At 44.1% G+C, this 19,719-nt stretch overlaps 2 protein-coding genes across 3 annotated transcripts in view; one reads left to right on the plus strand and one right to left on the minus strand.

Annotated features, from left to right (window-relative positions):
- QPCT (glutaminyl-peptide cyclotransferase) lies at positions 1-17,008 on the plus strand. Its single transcript, XM_082215102.1, has 7 exons — positions 1-483; positions 6,346-6,492; positions 11,096-11,377; positions 11,473-11,652; positions 12,548-12,647; positions 14,527-14,643; positions 15,051-17,008. Exons 1-7 carry the CDS (start codon positions 361-363, stop codon positions 15,194-15,196), a joined length of 1,095 nt encoding a protein of 364 aa, XP_082071228.1. The 5' UTR covers positions 1-360; the 3' UTR covers positions 15,197-17,008.
- The window catches only part of SLC30A6 (solute carrier family 30 member 6), a 23,220-nt gene continuing 19,283 nt past the window's right edge, over positions 15,783-19,719 (minus strand). For both annotated transcript variants that reach the window (XM_082215080.1, XM_082215081.1), the window contains exon 15: positions 15,783-18,367. The gene's annotated coding sequence lies outside the window, so the exon portion shown is untranslated. The remainder of the gene's footprint in view (positions 18,368-19,719) is intronic.

Consider the following 19,719-nt stretch of genomic DNA (forward strand, 5'->3'; position numbering starts at 1 on the left):
CTTCCCTGAGGAAATGATAGGCGAAGCTGGATTGATTGGATGTGTGAATAAACATCCCTCTCCATTTTCTGTAGGGCAGGCAGGCAGGAAGCATGTTAAGAAGCAGAAAAGGTGCCTAATTAATGAGAGCAGATGCAAAGGTAGAGGCTGCCGGGTGAATCACATGCAGCCGCGCACATCTCATGCCTGCTCTCCCAGCTGAAAGGCTGCCCTGCTCTTCCAGCTCTGCCCCCTTTCCCTCCTCCTCCAGCCTAGTACTTCGAAGCTGCTTCTTGTCTGCGCAGAGAGATCCTCCTCAGCGAGAGAACTGGCAGCCTCGGGTGTTGCCACATAAACAGGAGAAGCCGCTTCCGAAAAGGCATGGCTGGGGGAGACAGAGTCAGCCAGGCTGCAGCATCCTTCTGCCTGGCCTGGACACTCTCCCTGGCCCTGGCCTCTTTCCCTCGGCTCGTGAGTGGACGAGTGGACTGGACCCAGGAAAAGGTATGTCAGGGGTCTCCCTCTCTCTGGTGGCTTTTTGTCATTTTGCTTCTTTGGGGAGGGTTACGTGTAGCATGTGGAGGGAGGGAATGACAGGGATGAAGGGATTTGGTGTGGGCAAAGGTCACAGGCCTCTCAGTCACCACGGCTTTGCAGGATTTAAAATAGTTTATCAGGCATCAGATTTCTCCATCCTTGCTGGCAAATCACTGGTGCCAAGGTGTGCCTTTAAGATGATAATATGGGTGTGTGGGAGGAATGAACTCTCTGTGGTGTTCCAGCAGTTATTATGTCTTTTATATTTCCACTTATTATATAATTGTGTATGTTTCTATATGTGGATTTCTCAGAAGGGCCTTAAGGCAGATGATCTAGTAGGGCGATTGTGTATGTTAAAAATAGGCGATCTGGCAGGGTGGTGTACAAGTAAATGCCACCCACTCAGCCCAGTCATCTTGACACAATGCAGAGCACCACAAAAAACCAGGAAGGAAAGACAAGCAAATGCACTCTAGATATAGGCTGAGAGTGAATCAGAAGAGGGCATGGTCTGAAGGCATATGATATGCCAGCCTTTCTAAAGCAGTTCTGGGTCTGATTGGTGCCTGGATGGCAGGCGTGTGTGTGTGTGTGTGTGTGTGTGTGTGTGTGTGTGTGTGGAGTTCCATGATGGAAGAAAAGCAGGGTACAAATGCACTAAGTAAAAGGACAAACACAACTACAATGTACCCCACAATACAACCTACAATGTAACCTACAATGCACGTACAACAGTCAAATTCTGCATACACTCAGAAGTCCCAATGAGTTCAAGTGGACTTAATCCTAAACCAGAATGGTACACTGTATTTTGAGGTAACCTTAGAGCACACATTTGGTATATGCTGGTATCCCAGGAATCTCAAATTAAGCTTCTCCAAATCTGCTCAGAAACTAAAATGGTGGCTAACTTTGTAAGTAGATTGGAGCTATATACTTCCGTTATATGGTTATAACCATATATGGATCTGATTACCATTTTATATAGAATCATAGAATCATAGAGTTGGAATAGACCACAAGGGCCATCGAGTCCAACCCCCTGCCAAGCAGGAAACAAGGTATATCAAGGTGCTTGTTGATGGAGACAGACAGACACTTAATGGACAATCCTATATATTGAGTTTAATTAAGCTTTCTCCTACTGAGCTTTCTCCAAAGTAAGTGGATATATCAGGGGCCTCCAACTTTCTTGGCCCCAGAGGAACATTTTCAAATCTAAAGAAATGGTTTATGGGCACCACAAAATACCCATTTCACTGAATAAAAAACTGGGCATGTTCAGAACCCCTCTCTGCAAATCAGCACCTACTCACCCCAAAACAAACAGACCGAAGAAAGCAGGACACCCCCTCCAAAAGACAGGCAGCCCTCCCCTACCAACAAAACAAAACAAACCCTACAATAAAAAAATGAGAGGGCAGTGGGGTGTCAGGTGTGCCCTGCTACTCCAAGGCACATCAGATTTCAACCTTATTTAACAATGCACACTTCTTCCCCCCTCTGATAACCATTCTGAACCAAACTGGACAAGACTCTCATAAGATAGTGTGCTGCTGTTAAGTGTGGTTGTGGTTGTAGGAGGTTTGGCTTAGCCATTGATGCAAGTGCAAAGCTGAACAATCAACATGCACTGCATTGTGTTTTGGGGAAGGTCTGTGTATGGCCAAATAGCATAAGTTCAGGAAGCATTTTTTGAAACTTCATGAAAACTTGCCTATAAATGCTAACTTCAGACACTTATGTGCTATCCTACTGTATTAATAATGCATTGCATTACATTCAATAATGCTACATGTTTACTGCCTGGCTAGCACTCTTTAGCTGGCATAAAGTAAATGCAAATTAGTCCCTTAGACCCTGGGATACCAGGTCTCCTGGGTTCAATTCAATTCCTTTTGAAGGCAATGGGGAAATGTGGGTTATTTTTAACCGTAGTAGACTATACGCTTAATACTAGTGTGTCACAGAAAGCCCTGATGCGTCTTTAAGCCTTATGTTTTTAAGGACAAGCAATTATTTACTCCTTCCCTTGCTGCTTTTGTCCCAGGTTTGATGTAAACTAGGGCAGTGATGGGGAACCTGTGGTTCTCCAGATACTGTAAGACCCCAACCTACATCAGCTCCACCTTGCATAACCAAGGAAAATTGTAGTCTGGAGGGCCATAGATTCCCCATCCCAGATTTCAGGCTACGGCAAGCAAGGTAGCATCTGTAAATTCCTTATTACAAGACCATATGGATGGCCCGTTAGATCAGAAGCAGCAGAAAACTAGACAGTGCTTATTGTTGGCCACAATTATCACAGACTTCAGAACGAAGATATTACAAAAGTACAGCATTAGGAACTCTCTTGTGAACAGGGGGGGAATCCATGATTCCCCCCCCCCTGTTCACAAGAGAGTTCCTAATGCTGTGATAATTGTGGCCAACAATAAGCGCTGTCTAGTTTTCTGCTGCTTCTGATCTAACGGGCCATCCATTTTAAAAGAACATATGATTTCCTGACATCAAAGTGTCTTATAAAATAATGGCTCTGTCTGTGTGCATATGATGTTAAAGCACATACAATGGGGCCACAGATGCAGTCCAGGATTTATGCCAAAGTAGGCAGAAATATAACTGGGCAGAATTTATCCACTTAAGGGCAAGTAAACATGGCATTTCAGTTGCTGCTGTTGTTTTAACTTACTGCTGCTCACCCATATGTCAACTCAAAATCCAGTGCTCCTTTCCCCTTTCTGCAGCTGTGTACATAGTATATCTTTGAAACACATTTGAAACCCGTTGTACCACAGTTGCTGTAGCTCCTATATTTCTGCTGCATTATACACTTCCATTTGCACAGCTGTTGTACTGGATGCACAACTAGTATTTTCACACAACAGCGCTTGCACTGGTGGTCGGAGAACCCAGGCTATATATCACAGCCTGGTTCTTTGGGGGCTTCCAGATTACCAGTATATTGAGCACTCATCCTAATTTGTGAGGAGGCTAGACAATGTTGAACACTTTCCAGTGTGCCTTCCCATCGCTTTCCTTATCACAAAAAGTCTGATATTTGGGGGTACTGCATTTATTGCAGAAAACATCCCAAGCAATTATAACTGTATGTGATTGATTCCTGCTCCAAAATGGTAGTCGTCTAGAATTGCGCTATGTTTTCTATTAATGCTCCTTTTTGTTTGTTTTTTAAATAAACCCGTAAAGAAAGTCATGCATATCACAATGTGAATCATTTATTTCCTTAAATATTTTTTTTGGGGGGGAGAAGATGTACATACAGTGGTACCTCGCAAGACGAATGCCTCGCAAGACAAAAAACTCGCTAGACGAAAGGTTTTTTTGTTTTCGATTTGCATCGCAAGACGAATTCCCCTATGGGCTTGCTTCGCAAGACGAAAACTTTTCGTGACTTTGTTAAACCGTTAAAACCGTGCTTCACAAGACGAAAAATTCGCTAGACGGCAAAACTCGCGGAACGAATTAATTTCGTCTTGCGAGGCACCACTGTAAAACCCCCCCTGCCTTTCTATTCAAAAGGAGACCCAGCTCAGCTTACAACATGAAATAATAGGGAGGGGAGACATCCTTTAATCACTGATCAGACCTAGCAATTCCATTTCTCCATTTATCTCTTGTGCTTACAAAGAAAACGTATTCTTCTGCGTTAGCATGATTATAGCATTATTGTATTTTGTCTTATAATGGCAGTCACTGGCTACAGTAAATGTTTGTTTGGTCCTGCCAGGAAGATTGCCGCCGTATGTGTCTTTTATTGATTTTCATGCTAAGTGTGCTCATTTCTCCCCGCTAACAACATTCTAATCTCACTGTTGTTCAAAGAGCCCTGTTGGCTAAGATGCATAATGCTTTCCACTATTCATACTTCAAGAAAGCTATAATTTAAGAATCACAGTAAACTGAGCATGCTAAAAATTAAGAAAAGAAGAAGATTAAAATTCACAAAGACCCTCTCTGTTTAGCTTCAAGACTTCTCTCCCAAACTATTTGCATATTTTCATACCTCTCAAATTATATTATACTGTTTTGAGTTTGGGTGCCAGAGTTTGTGGGTGCAAGGTACCCATAATTTCTGGATTTAGTAAGTGTTTAGTAAGTGTTAGAATTTAATCAATGCTTGGAGTCTTAAAATGGGCTACCAGATGCTAGATTTATCATGTTGAAATGCAGATCAAACAGGAAGATGGACCATTAAAAGAGGACAAAAGGGAAGATGCAGAGCTATTAAGAAAGCTATCGGCAAAGCAAAGACTCTGTGCCAGCCAACAAATGGGAGGAGCCCCTCCCTGAGCTCTGAGATCCTTAGTCAGAAGACAATGCCAGAGTTTTTGTTAGGAGGAAGTTTTATGATTTCACTTGGCTGTGGTGTGATTGAGGGGGAAAGGTCTCAGTCTGTTAAACATAGCAAGCTGGAGAGGAAGGGTCAGAGCACAATATGGGCTGTAAGTTTTAACTGGAGGTTGCAGCAAGGGGAGCAGCAGGACCCTCTTGAAGTGTAATGCTTCAAACCTCTCCATCTTAGGCTCAGGTTGTAGATATGTGTAAATAAACCATATATCATAAAGACACCACAGTCTCCGCTATGTCTCATTTCCCAAGTACTGTAAACAAATACTCTGGAGAAGCGCCTGCACTCCTGGCATCTTGCACCTCTTGAGGAAGTGTATATTTACTTCCTCATGAGGCAGACCCTAAATTTGGCACACATGGCATTCGAAGCCTATTTAGTCATGATACTAATCTAAACATGAGGCATTTGTACATAACTTCAAAAACGTAGGCCCACCAGATATCCCCAGATGGCTACAATACCTAGAAAGCTGACCTTTGTAACAGGCAGGAACAAAGACATGTTAATTACAGGAATACACATCATATACTCATCCCAACTTTTATCAGTACACACAATGATGTGTTCACACTTTCAAAACACAAATGTACATATGTGTGTGCTTATTTACCTCAGCTACGCTCATCTGCATAGCCTTGCCTTTCTTTTATTTTTTACCACCCTTCTTGACAGTCCCGATATGCTATGAAGTCCCACCACCCTTTCTATCCCATGACTTTCCCTTAATGTTGAGGTTCCACTTTGCTTTCAGATGAATTAGGAAGTTACTGCACATACTCCAGCTTCTTGAAGTCAGCCCCAGGCTGCTACGTATGACTGCTGGCACAGTGGCATGGAAAAACCTGAAATGGATGTCTGTGCAAGTAACTGATAACCAATAAGATCTTTATTATGAGAGTTTATTATTTAAGATTGCTGCATCGGTCATCTGAAAAGAACCAAGCACCAAAACAGATGGGACAGCAATCTTCAAGAAGTGTTTTTTATTTATTACTGTTGTTATGTATTCAGTGGTCTGCGTTTGCCTGAGCTTGAGTCTGGACTAAGGATTCTGAGCTCCTGTGTTCTGATTCAATACATGATGTCCAATCACAGAACATTTCAGGATTTTGGCCTCTGCCATTGGCCCTTGAGGGATACCTGTTCTAGAGGGTCCCCAACCCCCCTCTCTGTTGTTTGGAGCAAAGTCTGGATCCCACCAGTTATATGCAGCAACTATTGTGCTGATATGTTTCTATGTTTTCCTCTTTTTGGGGGGTGGGACGCATGTGTATACATACTTCCATTGTTTGACACTTTGGATGATTATTTTAACAGAAAACTGCTAATGGGTGTTTTAAAATAATACTTCCTACACTATTGTTATATACAAAACACTATAGCTAAATTCATCCAGTCATTCATTATGATTATTATGTTAAAATAATCTCGCCTCCCAATTCCTTCCTCAGTACTCCCACCGTCCAACCATTTTAAATGCAACTAGCATCCAACAAGTTGCTGCTCACACAGATATCAACCGAATGTGGCAAAATGATTTGCACCCGATACTGATTGAGCGATATCCAGGATCACCTGGCAGTTATGCTGTGCGTCAGGTGAGTCTGACAAGCTGAAGGTGCAGTTCACACTGATGTCTGCAATAATCCTTCCCTTTCTGTTTCCAGGATACCTCTAACTGTCCACCAGTTCTAAGTACGCTGGTTCGCACTGGTTCTCGGTAAATTACTCACACGATAGTCTATTATAACAACCTGATAGATTATAGGTCACATTTTGCCATAAGAATCTCTGCATTCACAGCAGCGGCTTGGCCCTCCCAACTCTGTAGAACACAAGAGCCCTGCAGATACAGGCCAATAGCCCAGCTGCCCAACATCCTGTTCTCAGAGTGGCCAACCAGATGTCCGTGGGAAGCTCACAAGAGGGCAACAGCACACTCCCCACTTGTGATTTCTAGCAACTGGGATGCAGAGGCATACTGCCTCTGGCAGTAGAAATAGAACATAGCCTCCATAGCAAGAAGGGACGCAGGTGGCACTGTGGTCTAAAACACTGAGCCTAGGGCTTGCCAATCGGAAGGTCGGCAGTTCAAATCCCCACGACGGGGTGAGATCCCATTGTTTGGTCCCAGCTCCTGCCAACCTAGCAGTTCGAAAGCACGTCAAAGTGCAAGTAGATAAATAGTTAAATAGCTCTGGTGGGAAGGTAAACGGCGTTTCCGTGCGCTGCTCTGGTTTCGCCAGAAGCGGCTTAGTCCTGCTGGCCACATGACCCGGGAAAACTGTCTGTGGACAAATGTCGGCTCCCTCAGCCAGTAAAGCGAGATGAGCACCGCAACCCCAGAGTCGTTCGCGACTGGACTTAACTGTCAGGGGGCCTTTACCTTACCATAGCAAGAAGCCACTTCCAACTATTGTATTGCTTTGTTGTTTTTGTTTTCATTACTTATTTGTGCTTTTATCTTGTGAACCGCCCTGAGATCTTTTGATGAAGGGTGGTATATAAATATAATAAATAATAGTTATAATAATAAATATACAGTGGTGCCTCGCAAGATGAAATTAATTCGTTCCGCAAGTTTTTTCTTCTTGCGAGTTTTTCGTCTTGTGAAGCACGGTTTCCCATAGGAATGCATTGAAAATCAATTAATGCGTTCCTAGGGAAACCGCCTTCAGACCAGGTCCGGGGACAGTCTGTCCCCCGACCTCTTCTGAAGGCTGGGGGGGGGGGGAAACAAGGGCTTTTCTTCCCACTGCCAGCCTTCAGAAGGCTGTTCTGAAGGCTGGCGGTGGGAAGAAAAGCCCTTCTCCCCACCTCCCGCCCCGCAAGCTCCGGGGACAGGAGGGCTTTGCTGCCGACCGCCAGCATTTTAAAAGCCCCTGCTGTCCCGGGGCGATTTTAAAATGCTGGCGGGCGGGAGCGAAGTCTCTGCTGTCCCGGGGAGATTTTAAAATGCTGGCGGGCTCCTGCCATAGGCGCGCGTCACCTCTCCAACCAGGAGAGGGTCGCAGGGGGCTGCTTTAGCCCCGCGCGCACTCTCCCAGCTGGAGAGGTGACGCGCGCCTATGGAGGCTCCTGCCATAGGCGCACGTTACCTCTCCAGCCGGGAGAGGGTCGCAGGGGGCTGCTTCTCTGCTGTCCCGGGGAGATTTTAAAATGCTGGCGGTCGGCAGCGAACGCTTCGCTCCCGCCCGCCAGCATTTTAAGATCGCCCGGGGCAGCGGAGAAGTCTCCGCTGTCCCGGGAAGGCAGGCGGGGGAAGCAAAGACTTTTGCCCCCCGCCGGCCTTCAGAAGAGGTCCAGGACCTCTTCTGAAGGCTGGCTGTGGGCGAAAGTCTTTGCTCCCGACCGCCAGCAATTTAAAACAGGTCCCCGGAGATTTCCCTATGGGCTTTCGTCTTGCGAAGCAAGCCCATAGGGAAATTCGTCTTGCGGGTTTTCCGTCTTGCGAGGCATTCGTCTTGCGGGGTACCACTGTATCTGATCTAGCACCAGTAATATAATATCACATTCTCATATAATGGACGAGATGGCATAGCTTTGCTAGCTGGAGGAAGAATTGTATTCCTCAGTTGCAAAAAAAATAGCTACGCTGCATATTGGAAATATCAAAAATATTTTCAGTGGAAGTAGAACTTTGAGGGAAGTTGCACAAAGTGAACACAGAATGTGTAACAGCTGAGCATTTATCCCTTGGAAAGGCCCTCAAACAGCCGCGAGCCATCTTGTTGCAGTTGCAACCTGAAGACAGGTGAGTTTAATGATCTGCAGTTGATGAGGGGGAGGTGGGTAGCCAGTTTCAAAGAGTATCTATTGCATTTAGTGCTGTAGTTTCCTTGGAGATTTACTGGCAGAGAGCCCAAACAAAGAGAAAACTGTGACATCTCTGGCACAGCAGTCATCAGGCATGTACAGACAAGAATCTGTATTGCTAGGGGAGAAGAACAATATCAAAGTAAAAACTTCATAGAAAGAATATTAAATTATGCCATTGAATGGAATTGGGTTTACCAGAATGTCTCCTTTAGGTATAGATTTCCAATGTCAAATAGCAGGTTAGCACTATCTGCTTAGTGTGGACAATATTCATTCTCATTCATTCTCTCTCTCTCTCTCTCTCTCTCTCTCTGTGTGTGTGTGTGTGTGTGTGATATCAGTCTCCACCACAGGACAGGTGAACCATTGTCCTGAATTCTTGTGTGCATTTTCCTGCTTTCGTGTTTCATATGTATTCTGCTGTTCCTTCAGTAATCTCTAAGGTTATTGACTTCCCACCCAAAAACTGTTGAGGTCTTCACCCGCTTAGTTTTACAGATGGCAGTGCATCAGCTTCTCCGGACCTTGGGCTTAAATGTAATTCATTGGGGCTTCCTTCCTCATAATGCACAGAGGGATCCACTGAGCATCATGTTTTCATTACTGCTGGTCCATCTCATTTAATTATTGCTTCTCATATTGCTTCTCATAAGCACTGAATCCAGGATTTCCTGTTCATTGGCTTGATTTCATGGAAGTGAATCAAGAGCTATCCTTTAGTCACATCTCTCTTCATTTCTACAGCATGATTCTTACGCATACGTATCGAAGTGTTATATAAGATGCCCTGTTAAACCTTTATTCCAATAACATGAAATGTGCCGCAGGGACCATTTCTAAAGCAGATGAGACACGTTGCTAAGGAAACATCAATGAGGGGCAATTAAATGTCATTAACTGACAGCAGCTAGCATCCAAAACCTGGTTGCCTTCTGTGACAGCACAGGCTGTAGCCAGCAGTGGAGAGGAAAGGGAGGCAAGCAAGCCAACTGCTCCGTCATCTTAACTTGACACCAAGTGGATACCAAGGTTTATCTCTGGCTGCCTCCACTGAACAACCTTTAATCTTCTGGACTTTAACCAGCCCAAACTATTACAGTTCAATTCAATTCCAGTTCATTACCCCCAGGTCCCAGGGTGAGTTACAACAATCAAAACAAAATGTTAAAAACAATTTAGAACAACTTACCACCTCTACTCCCAATAATGGGTAGGGTGGTATGGTCAGAGTAGACACATTGGCATCCATGGGACAAATTTAACGTTGTGCTCTTCCGATTTCTGCTTGCTGGGCAAAAGGATCCCCTTCCCCTTCCCCTCCCACTGTGTTCTAGATGCTCTCTTAATCCTCCAGAGCAGATTTGGGAACTCCAGCTTAGTTGAATCTGGCCTTCCAGACTTAAGTCCCTTGATTTCCACAGTTCTACTCCGCATATGGCTAACAATGCGGGTGGCGCTGTGGTATAAATCATTGAGCCTCTTGGGCTTGCTAATCAGAAGGTCGGCGGTTTAAATCCCCGTGATGGAGTGAGCTCCCGTTGCTCATTCCCAGCTTCTGCCAACCTAGCAGTTCGAAAGTACACCAGTGCAAGTAGATACATAGGTACCACTGTGGCGGGAAGGTACTGTATTTTTCGTCCCATAGGGCGCACCGGCCCATAGGACGCACCTAGTTTTTGGGGGGGAAATAAGGGGGGGGGAATTATTTCTCCCCCAGGCGCGGGGCTGGGGCGGGGGAAATCCCAAGCTTCCCCCGACCCCAGAACAGGCAGCTCTCCGCAAAGCGGTGGGAGAGCTGTGCGAAGCCCGCAGCCTGGGGGCGCTGAGCTCAGCGCCCCCAGGCTTCTGGGTCCAGGCAGCTCTCCACAAAGCAGTGCGAGAGCTGCGCAACTTCGCGCAGCTCTCCCACTGCTTTCAGAGAGCTTCCTGAAGCCTGGAGAGTGAGAGGGGTCGGAGCGCACCGACCCCTCTCGCTCTCCAGGCTTCAGCGAAAGCCTGCATTCGCCCCATAGGATGCACACACATTTCCCCTTCATTTTTGGAGGGGAAAAATTGCATCCTATAGGGCGAAAAATACAGTAAACGGCGTTTCTGTGCACTCTGGCTTCCGTCACAGTGTTCTGTTGCATCAGAAGTGGTCCTGCTGGCCACATGACTCAGAAAGCTGTCTGTGGACAAACGCCGGCTCCCTCGGCCTCAAAGCGAGATGAGCGCCACAACCCCATAGTCGCCTTTGACTGGACTTAACTATCCAGGGCTCCTTTACCTTTAACCTTTCAGTGTTGAATTTCAGCAGATAATGGCATACCTTTCTAGGCAGTTTTTTAAAAACAAAACACAGAAATGTTTGCCTCCTTTGACTTGTGGCTGTATACATTTCAGCATATCAAGCATCGTCTTCAAGGACTACAGGCTGGCTGGGTAGTTGAAGAAGACACATTCCAGAGCCATACTCCTTACGGATACCGCACCTTTTCAAACATCATCAGCACCCTCAATCCCCTTGCCAAGCGTCACTTGGTGCTTGCTTGCCATTACGATTCAAAATACTTCCCCCCACAGTTGGACGGCAAAGTGTTTGTCGGAGCCACTGACTCAGCAGTGCCCTGTGCTATGATGCTAGAATTGGCACGTTCCTTGGACACGCAGCTTCATTGTCTGAAGGTATTTTCTTCTTTTCCGCATTTGTTTCTGCATTAACCATGAGCCACAGCATGGCAACTGACCTTGCATTTTGTCCTCCGTCCCTCATCCCACAGAAGGCTGTCACAAATGGCAAGTCAGATCTCTCCCTGCAGCTCATTTTCTTTGACGGCGAAGAAGCTTTCATCCGATGGTCCCCTTCAGATTCTCTATATGGCTCTCGGCACTTGGCCCAAAAAATGGCATCGACTCCACACCCTCCAGGCGCCGCACATACAACTCAGATTCAGGGCATTGTAAGTGAGAACTTTATGGAGGGAGAAGGAAGGGGGGGGCGAGGTGCATCAGTACTAGAGTAACTGATCTAGACAACAAATCTGAGAAATATTGTGTGAGATATATATATGTGTGTGTGTGTGTGTGTGTGTGTGTGTGTGTGTGTATAATTGGTGCAGCTGTCTGAAATGTTTTAAAGCAGGACCAGGAAAGCCTCTACTTGGTGAAGGATATGGGGTATATGGAGGCAGAAAAGTGCTTTGCAATCTTTTGATGGGTATAGCTAAGGGATGCAGAGCATTTTCTTTTCTTTAGTTTATTTTGCATGACATCTTGGGCATAATTCAGCCAAAATTAAGCACTCCGAAATCTTGTTGATTTTTAAAAGGGAGGCAATTTGGCATGTAACTTACTCTCTCACTGGAATTGTGGAACAAATCATCTCCATGTTTCAAATAGCAGTATGTAGCCATTGGACCGTGTATGAGCCACTGTCCATAGTGAATGTTCAACCATGTGAATGGCTGTGTCACAAAATGTCTCTGGGGGCTTATCCACACTTACTATTTGCCTCACTTTTTCCAGGCATAGGCCCATATTTTAAAGCTCTTTCTCTGAGCACTACTACTTTTTTGCCCCAGAACTTCCCTGCAAAACCAGGTCTAAGTGCAACAAATGGTAATGTGGGTTTTCCAGAGATTGCAGTTTGCTCCAGTTCTGCTCTAAAGAGCAGGGTTTTTGCGGGGAAAGCTCCGAAGCAAAAAAAAAAAAAAAAAAGCTTTAAAGTGTGGGTTGGGTTTGGAAAAAAGCCTTGCGTCTATCAACACTCCCTGATTTGGGCCAGTCAGTACAACATATTTATAGGGTTCTGTGAGTGACATTTAAAAGGCCTATTTCTTTATTGATTTCTCATAGGATCTTTTTGTGCTACTGGATTTAATCGGTGCTCGGAACCCAACATTCCCCCTTTACTTTCTGAACACAGCCCGATGGCTGGGGAGACTTGAAGCAATCGGTAAGATCAGATTATGCAAAACATAATGACTTAAAAAAACAATGGTTGCCATAACAGGAACTCTAAGCTCTTCTAGCTTCATGTGTGTAGGAGTTAAATTCTGGCTGTAAATTACTCTCCAAATTTTACAGCTCTGCATATAGCAATTATTTTTGCATTGGGATGGAATCTTAATGAGAAGCATAATTCCTGACTATTGTACTCACATATCATATTGTAATCCAGCTCACATTTTCTTTATTAAAATATTCATAAGCCTCACAGGATCAAATCATTTAAAATCAATGAATTAATTCATTAAAAAAAACAAAGCATCTGAAACAATAAACAACCGCCTACAGTTGATTCACAGCAGTTGATAAACAGCTGAGACAATAGCCAGGTTCTTCCTTTCTTTTTCAAGCTTCCAGACCCAACTCTGTAAGATAAAAATCTATGCTTATATTACCCAAATAGTGAGTTTGCTAGCATGGGATGCTAGTTGACCAGCATTTAGCAGTACAGTTGTACCTTGGAAGTTGAATGGAATCCGTTCCAGAAGTCCATTCAACTTCCAAAACGTTCAGAAACCAAAGCACGGCTTCTGATTGGCTACAGGAAGCTCCTGCAGCCAATTGGAAGCCACGTCAGATGTTCGGCTTCCAAAAATAGTTTGCAAACCGGAACACCCACTTCCAGGTTTGTGGCGTTCGGGAACCAAAATGTTCGAGAACTAAGCTGTTCAAAAACCAAGGGACGACTGTACTTCATTTGAGAAGCCCAAACTGGTTTGTTTTCAACCTGAGGTGTCATAAATCAGGGATGGGGCATCATTGGCCTACAAGTCCCTTTAGCAACCAGCCCATGGCCAGTGGTCAAGGATGTGGGAAGTTGAGAGTCCAGCAAGATCTGGAGGGCCACAGGTAGTACATGTGGGGATTGGTTTTAATAGGTAGGAGAGGTTATATTCATTGCAATTTATTCCTCCCACACATCTGGGTTGAACAGAGTTTCAAAATCCTACCCTTGGCAGCAAAATTAATAGGACTTAGGCTGTAAAACCTTGTTTTGAGCAAATCCAACTATGAAGTAAGTTGGCTTTCCCCCTTTTAACCCGCTTCAGAATCAGGCAACAACTGGTAAAGTAAGTTTAAAAATAAGATTTACTTAGTTTATAATTATGCATTGGATCACAACAAAGGCAGTATCAAATCTATGCAGGCAAAATATTTACAGTATAAGCAGCTTCAGGCATGTGCCTGGAGCTGGAGCAAGTAGAGACATGTCTGCATCCAACACTGGTCAAAGGAAAAGAGGAACAGGAAGTATTTTATGTTCCTTCCTCTCCAGGAAAAGGAGAGGAAATGACATCACACAGGGCGCTCTCTACCACTTGTATTTCTATGGTCTGCCTATCAACAATACAGCTCTGTGGTATTACGCATTCTCATGCTAACTAGCAAGAATATGCATTTGTTTGGCTGCTTTGTTGTTTAGTTGTGTCTGACTCTTTGTGACCCCATGGACCAGAGCACGCCAGGCACTCCTGCCTTCCACTGCTTCCCCCAGTTTGGTCAAACTCATGTTAGTAGCTTTGTTTGGCTGCTAATCCCCCACAAGACACGGGCTGCATCATTCTCAAGGCCATTGTACTGTGTGAAATTGTGTCCGGGGGGGTATTACTCTTTTGTGCATCAAAGTTAGACTTCCCTATCCTTTGAGCCCCATATATTGTTAGATTATACCCCATCATTTCTAGCTAGCGTCTGGGGACCTTGGGTTAGGGAAGGATGGTCAAAATATTTAAAACATTTCAAATTTAGGGTCTTGGCTTTTTAAACAAAATATTGCCATACACTGTTTAAACTTTTTTTAAAAAATTTTTTAAAAAACCCTGCAGAACAAAACCTCGTTGCTTTGGGTTTGCTAAACAATTACTCTCCTGAAAGGCCCTATTTCCGGCCTGACTTACGAAGACATCCAGTAGAGGATGACCACGTTCCATTTTTAAGAAGAGGTATGACAACTTTTTATATATTATACTTTTGGCAGCAGGGTCTGAAAGATGAGAACTTGGGGCAATGGCAGAAGGGATATAAGGCAAGCCCTTATAGATACCTGCATTAACATAAAAATATAAACATGTTCAGCATTAACTAATGATGTGATATTATTGCATTTTCTGTAGGGTTTGAAAGGTGGAAATCATTTTTTTAAAGTTATTTTTTATATGGTTGCATTTCTAATTTCTTTACCCTCTTACGAGTAGGCTCTGGAATTATTTCTGATCTAATACTCACTAAAGAAATATCACTGGACTAGAATGTAACACCACAGTGCTATTGTGTTTATATAACCAAGTAAAGTACATGCCCAGAAGTCCAGTAATCTCCAGAATCATCTTCTTTGTTCTCTTCCCTCCAGGGGTTCCAATCCTACACCTGATCCCAGCTCCTTTCCCTAGAGTGTGGCACACCATGGAAGACAATGAAGAAAATCTTGACAAGCCAACCACTGACAACCTCAACAAGATTCTACAAGTATTTGTGCTGGAATATCTCAATCTGTGATGTAACACTGTTGGCTCCCACACAACTCCTGCTCTGTTTTTAAGGCTACCACTGGTTCCTCTTTAGCTGCTTCCAAAAACAGGCTTTTGGAGACTATAGGAATAAAATAGCTTAGTTTTTAATCTCTGCCCCCTAGAGGAAAATGGAAAGAATGGCAATTCTTTAAGGTTTAGTGGTACACACAACTGTGGGTAAACCAAATTCTGGCAGTGGGGAAAATAAACATTTATACCAAACTGTGTTCAAGTAGAAGGAAAAACACAACTGTTCAGCTTTCACTGAAGAAGAAATAAATGAAAAGGCTTTGTTTCATTATGCTACACAATGATATTCAGTACAGTATTTCATGATTTTAGCTACAGCAACATTCCAAAAAATTAAGTGCTATTTCCTTTAACATCAAGTGATAATAATTTAGTGCATACTTGGTATGCAGTTAAATGTGAATAGAAGATAGGTGATGAAAGGAATCCATCCTTGTAGCTTATTTTTTCTAATATCCGTCCAGATGAATCTCATGAAGTGGTCCACTATATGAGGTTCCAAAATAAATGTTCATTTACTGTGCCATAACTTGTAGTCTAACTGGCTAAAATGAGTTCCTATGCCTGGATTACCATTTTGTACAAGGTGGGGAGGGGGATAAGGGTCTCTTTTAAATCACAATGTTACCACGCAATGCCCTTATTGCGTAGCCCTACGATCATTTATCAGGTGAAGGGTCATCCCATCTTACTGTGTTAGCTCTACAGGCAATTATTCAACAGTGGAATTCGAGCTTAGAGGTGAAGCATAGATGAAGCAACTGCTTGATGCCTAACTAAATTCCACTGAATATATCAAGTCACCCTGACTCTGAATGTAACACATTTTCAGGCTGCATTTTTAGATCCTTTTAAAAACACACACAATGCACATCAGTGGTAGTATCTTGCAGATTTCATTGTACAGTTCAATCTTGCTTTAATTGTACCGGAATAGTTTTGCCACTACAGCTAAAAAATCATCCTCTGGTGTGTTTGGTCAATTCCCAGTTCCTGTCCCTCTTCCCTGTACATGAACACACAGAACATTTCCACCACTAAAATTCACTGCCTCCCTCCACTTTGCTTATTCCCGACCACCTCCCTTCAGAGTTTGGGCCTGTGTGGGAACATAATGCTGCAACTGTGAGCTTTGTTGCTATGGCAGGATGTCTGCAAATACATTTGAGCTCCAATACCTCAATTACACAAGCATGGACTGTAGAATTATATCCTTCTAAATAGTTGTAACTATGGGCTTTAGTATATGGTAGTGGTGAGAATTTATTGCGTACACGTGTATCCCTCAAAGGAGAACAAGATGAGACACTTTATCCTCACAACAAACTGGTGAGATAGGGGAAGTCAAAAGAGAATGACTGGACCAAGGTCACCCAGGGAGCTTTACAACTGAGTGTTGAGTTTAACTCTAGTCTCACATGTCACAACCCAACACCCTATAACCATTATCTTTCATTATACCCCAAACTTGGGAATGCATTTGTTAGAAAGAATGTTTAAGCCTTCAACCATGTACCAGGCATGCAGGATTAACAGCATTACCTTGTGGCTATTGGTAAATTTTCCACTTTGGATAGGTGATCTAACGTTTACACTACTGAGTTATTCTGAAATAAAAGTCCTAAATCTGATTTGTATCTAATTCTTGAATATGTAATGACCTGGATGTAGTCTTTAAAAACAGAGCACCATTCTTTGTGTTTACATTTGGATAAGCGAGTGTCTTGTATATTGGCACTTATACACAATAAAATAAACACTTGTTAAGCCTGTTGGAGCCTATTTTCTCCCTCACACTTAGTTCTCCAGAGTTATGTTGGTCTGAAGGACCAAGATATACAAAATGGGTAAGATAAAGTGGTACCTCGGGATGCGAATGGGATCTGTTCCAGAGCCCCATTCACATCCTGAATGGAAGACGCGATGGTGCGTCTGCACGTGCGCAGGTCGCGTTTTGCCTCTTCTGCGCATGCACGTGATGTCATTTTGAGTGTCCGTGCATGCGCGAGCGGCAAAACCCAGAATTAATGTGCTCCGTTACTTCCGGGTTGCCGCAGAGCGTAACCCGAAAGCGCTCAACCTGAAGCACATTCAACCCGAGGTATGACTGTAATTGATTTTACTGGACAACTTCTGTGGCTTAGCAGAATACAAACAGCCCAAAGGAATGTATGGGCTATACCAAAGGGAGTTCCACTCATACAACACAACTTCCATTTCCTCTCCACCCCCACAGAACCCAACACCCCCAAATCTGCTCCAGAGGGACCCCTATCCCTTTGCAGCTGATCTTGAGGCTTAGAGAGGAAGTTCCACTGGGCACATGGAAATCTGCTGCACATGTAGAGCAGCAACATTGGATTCAGCCCTGTTTTAAATTCTACCCACACCCAATGACACACGCCTCTTTGAGCTGGGTGGAAGAGGGCATATAAACTTCTTCCACATCAAGGAGAGTGACTTGGAAAACCTGAAATGGCTCTGGTACGGTTGTCCTGCCTCAAAGAACATCATGTGCCCTTTTAGCAATAAATGGATATATCTCACAATCAAAATAACCAGACACCCAGCAGTGGACATGCTAGAAAAGGAAAGGTATCTCTGTCCAGCAAGGCATTTGGGAAAGGGAAGGTGGAAAAGTCAAATCCTGATATCAAATCACCACCCCCACATCCTCCTTGCAGAAGGGTCCTCTCAATCACAAACAGGAGAGGGTAGGAATGTAAATGGCTGCCTTTAGTTGTGGAGAGAAACCTGGAGGTAGCAAGAAGGTGGGAGAGTCCACATGCCTGCTGCAGCAACCTGGTTCCATGCATGCTGTTAGTGTGACTGTTTGGAGAGCAGGGTGGAGGAGAGAGGCAGCCACACTTTGTGGTTTTCCATGGTAGAAAAGTAAAGTTGATGCTGGTCACCAACTAATCTAAATCATGTTCCCTTGTAGGTAAGGACTTACTGAAGGAAAACTAGGTACAGTATATAATGTAGGCAGGTGGTATACAAATTTTCACTGGCAACAGAATGAAGGAAAAAGTATCACAATCCTTATTAGCAAAACATTAAAATATGCACTCAAATCAGTTACTGACCATGCTAGTTGAAACTGCTAACAAAAAACAGAGTGACTGGCCTAGAATCATAGAATCATAGAATCATAGAGTTGGAAGAGACCACAAGGGCCATCGAGTCCAACCCCCTGCCAAGCAGGAAACACCATCAGAGCACTCCTGACATATGGTTGTCAAGCCTCTGCTTAAAGACCTCCAAAGTAGGAGACTCCACCACACTCCTTGGCAGCAAATTCCACTGTCGAACAGCTCTTACTGTCAGGAAGTTCTTCCTAATGTTTAGGTGGAATCTTCTTTCTTGTAGTTTGGATCCATTGCTCCGTGTCCGCTTCTCCGGAGCAGCAGAAAACAACCTTTCTCCCTCCTCTATGTGACATCCTTTTATATATTTGAACATGGCTATCATATCACCCCTTAACCTCCTCTTCTCCAGGCTAAACATGCCCAGCTCCCTTAGCCGTTCCTCATAAGGCATCGTTTCCAGGCCTTTGACCATTTTGGTTGCCCTCCTCTGGACACGTTCCAGTTTGTCAGTGTCCTTCTTGAATTGTGGTGCCCAGAACTGGACACAGTACTCCAGGTGTGGTCTGACCAGAGCAGAATACAGTGGCACTATTACTTCCCTTGATCTAGATGCTATACTCCTATTGATGCAGCCCAGAATTGCATTGGCTTTTTTAGCTGCCGCGTCACACTGTTGGCTCATGTCAAGTCTGTGGTCAACCAAGACTCCTAGATCCTTTTCACATGTACTGCTCTCAAGCCAGGTGTCACCCATCTTGTATTTGTGCCTCTCATTTTTTTTGCCCAAGTGCAATACTTTACATTTCTCCCTGTTAAAATTCATCTTGTTTATTTTTGCCCAGTTCTCTAATCTGTCAAGGTCGTTTTGAAGTGTGATCCTGTCCTCTGGGGTGTTAGCCACCCCTCCCAGTTTGGTGTCATCTGCAAATTTGATCAGGATGCCCTTGAGTCCATCATCCAAGTCGTTGATAAAGATGTTGAATAAGACCGGGCCCAAGACAGAACCCTGTGGCACCCCACTAGTCACTCTTCTCCAGGATGAAGAGGAACCATTGATGAGCACCCTTTGGGTTCGGTCAGTCAGCCAGTTACAAATCCACTGAGTGGTAGCATAGTCAAGACCGCATTTTACCAGCTTCTTTACAAGAATATCATGGGGCACCTTGTCAAATGCCTTGCTGAAATCAAGGTAGGCTACATCCACTGCGTTCCCTTCATCTACCAGGCTTGTAATTCTGTCAAAAAACGAGATCAGGTTAGTCTGACATGACTTATTTTTCAGAAATCCATGCTGACTATTGGTGATCACAGCATTCCTTTCTAGGTGCTCACAGACTGTTTGCTTAATGATCTGCTCCAGAATCTTCCCTGCTATTGATGTCAGACTGAC

This window comes from Podarcis vaucheri (assembly GCF_965113315.1).
Source record: "Podarcis vaucheri genome assembly, chromosome: 3".
In the NCBI taxonomy this organism is placed as follows: domain Eukaryota; kingdom Metazoa; phylum Chordata; class Lepidosauria; order Squamata; family Lacertidae; genus Podarcis; species Podarcis vaucheri.

Coding starts and splice junctions, on each gene's coding strand:
- QPCT (XM_082215102.1), top strand. CDS start 361: ATGGCTGGGGGAGACAGAGTCAGCCAGGCTGCAGCATCCTTCTGCCTG. Junction 6,493..11,095: donor GCAGTTATGCTGTGCGTCAG/GTGAGTCTGACA, acceptor TATACATTTCAG/CATATCAAGCATCGTCTTCA. Junction 11,378..11,472: donor CGCAGCTTCATTGTCTGAAG/GTATTTTCTTCT, acceptor CTCATCCCACAG/AAGGCTGTCACAAATGGCAA.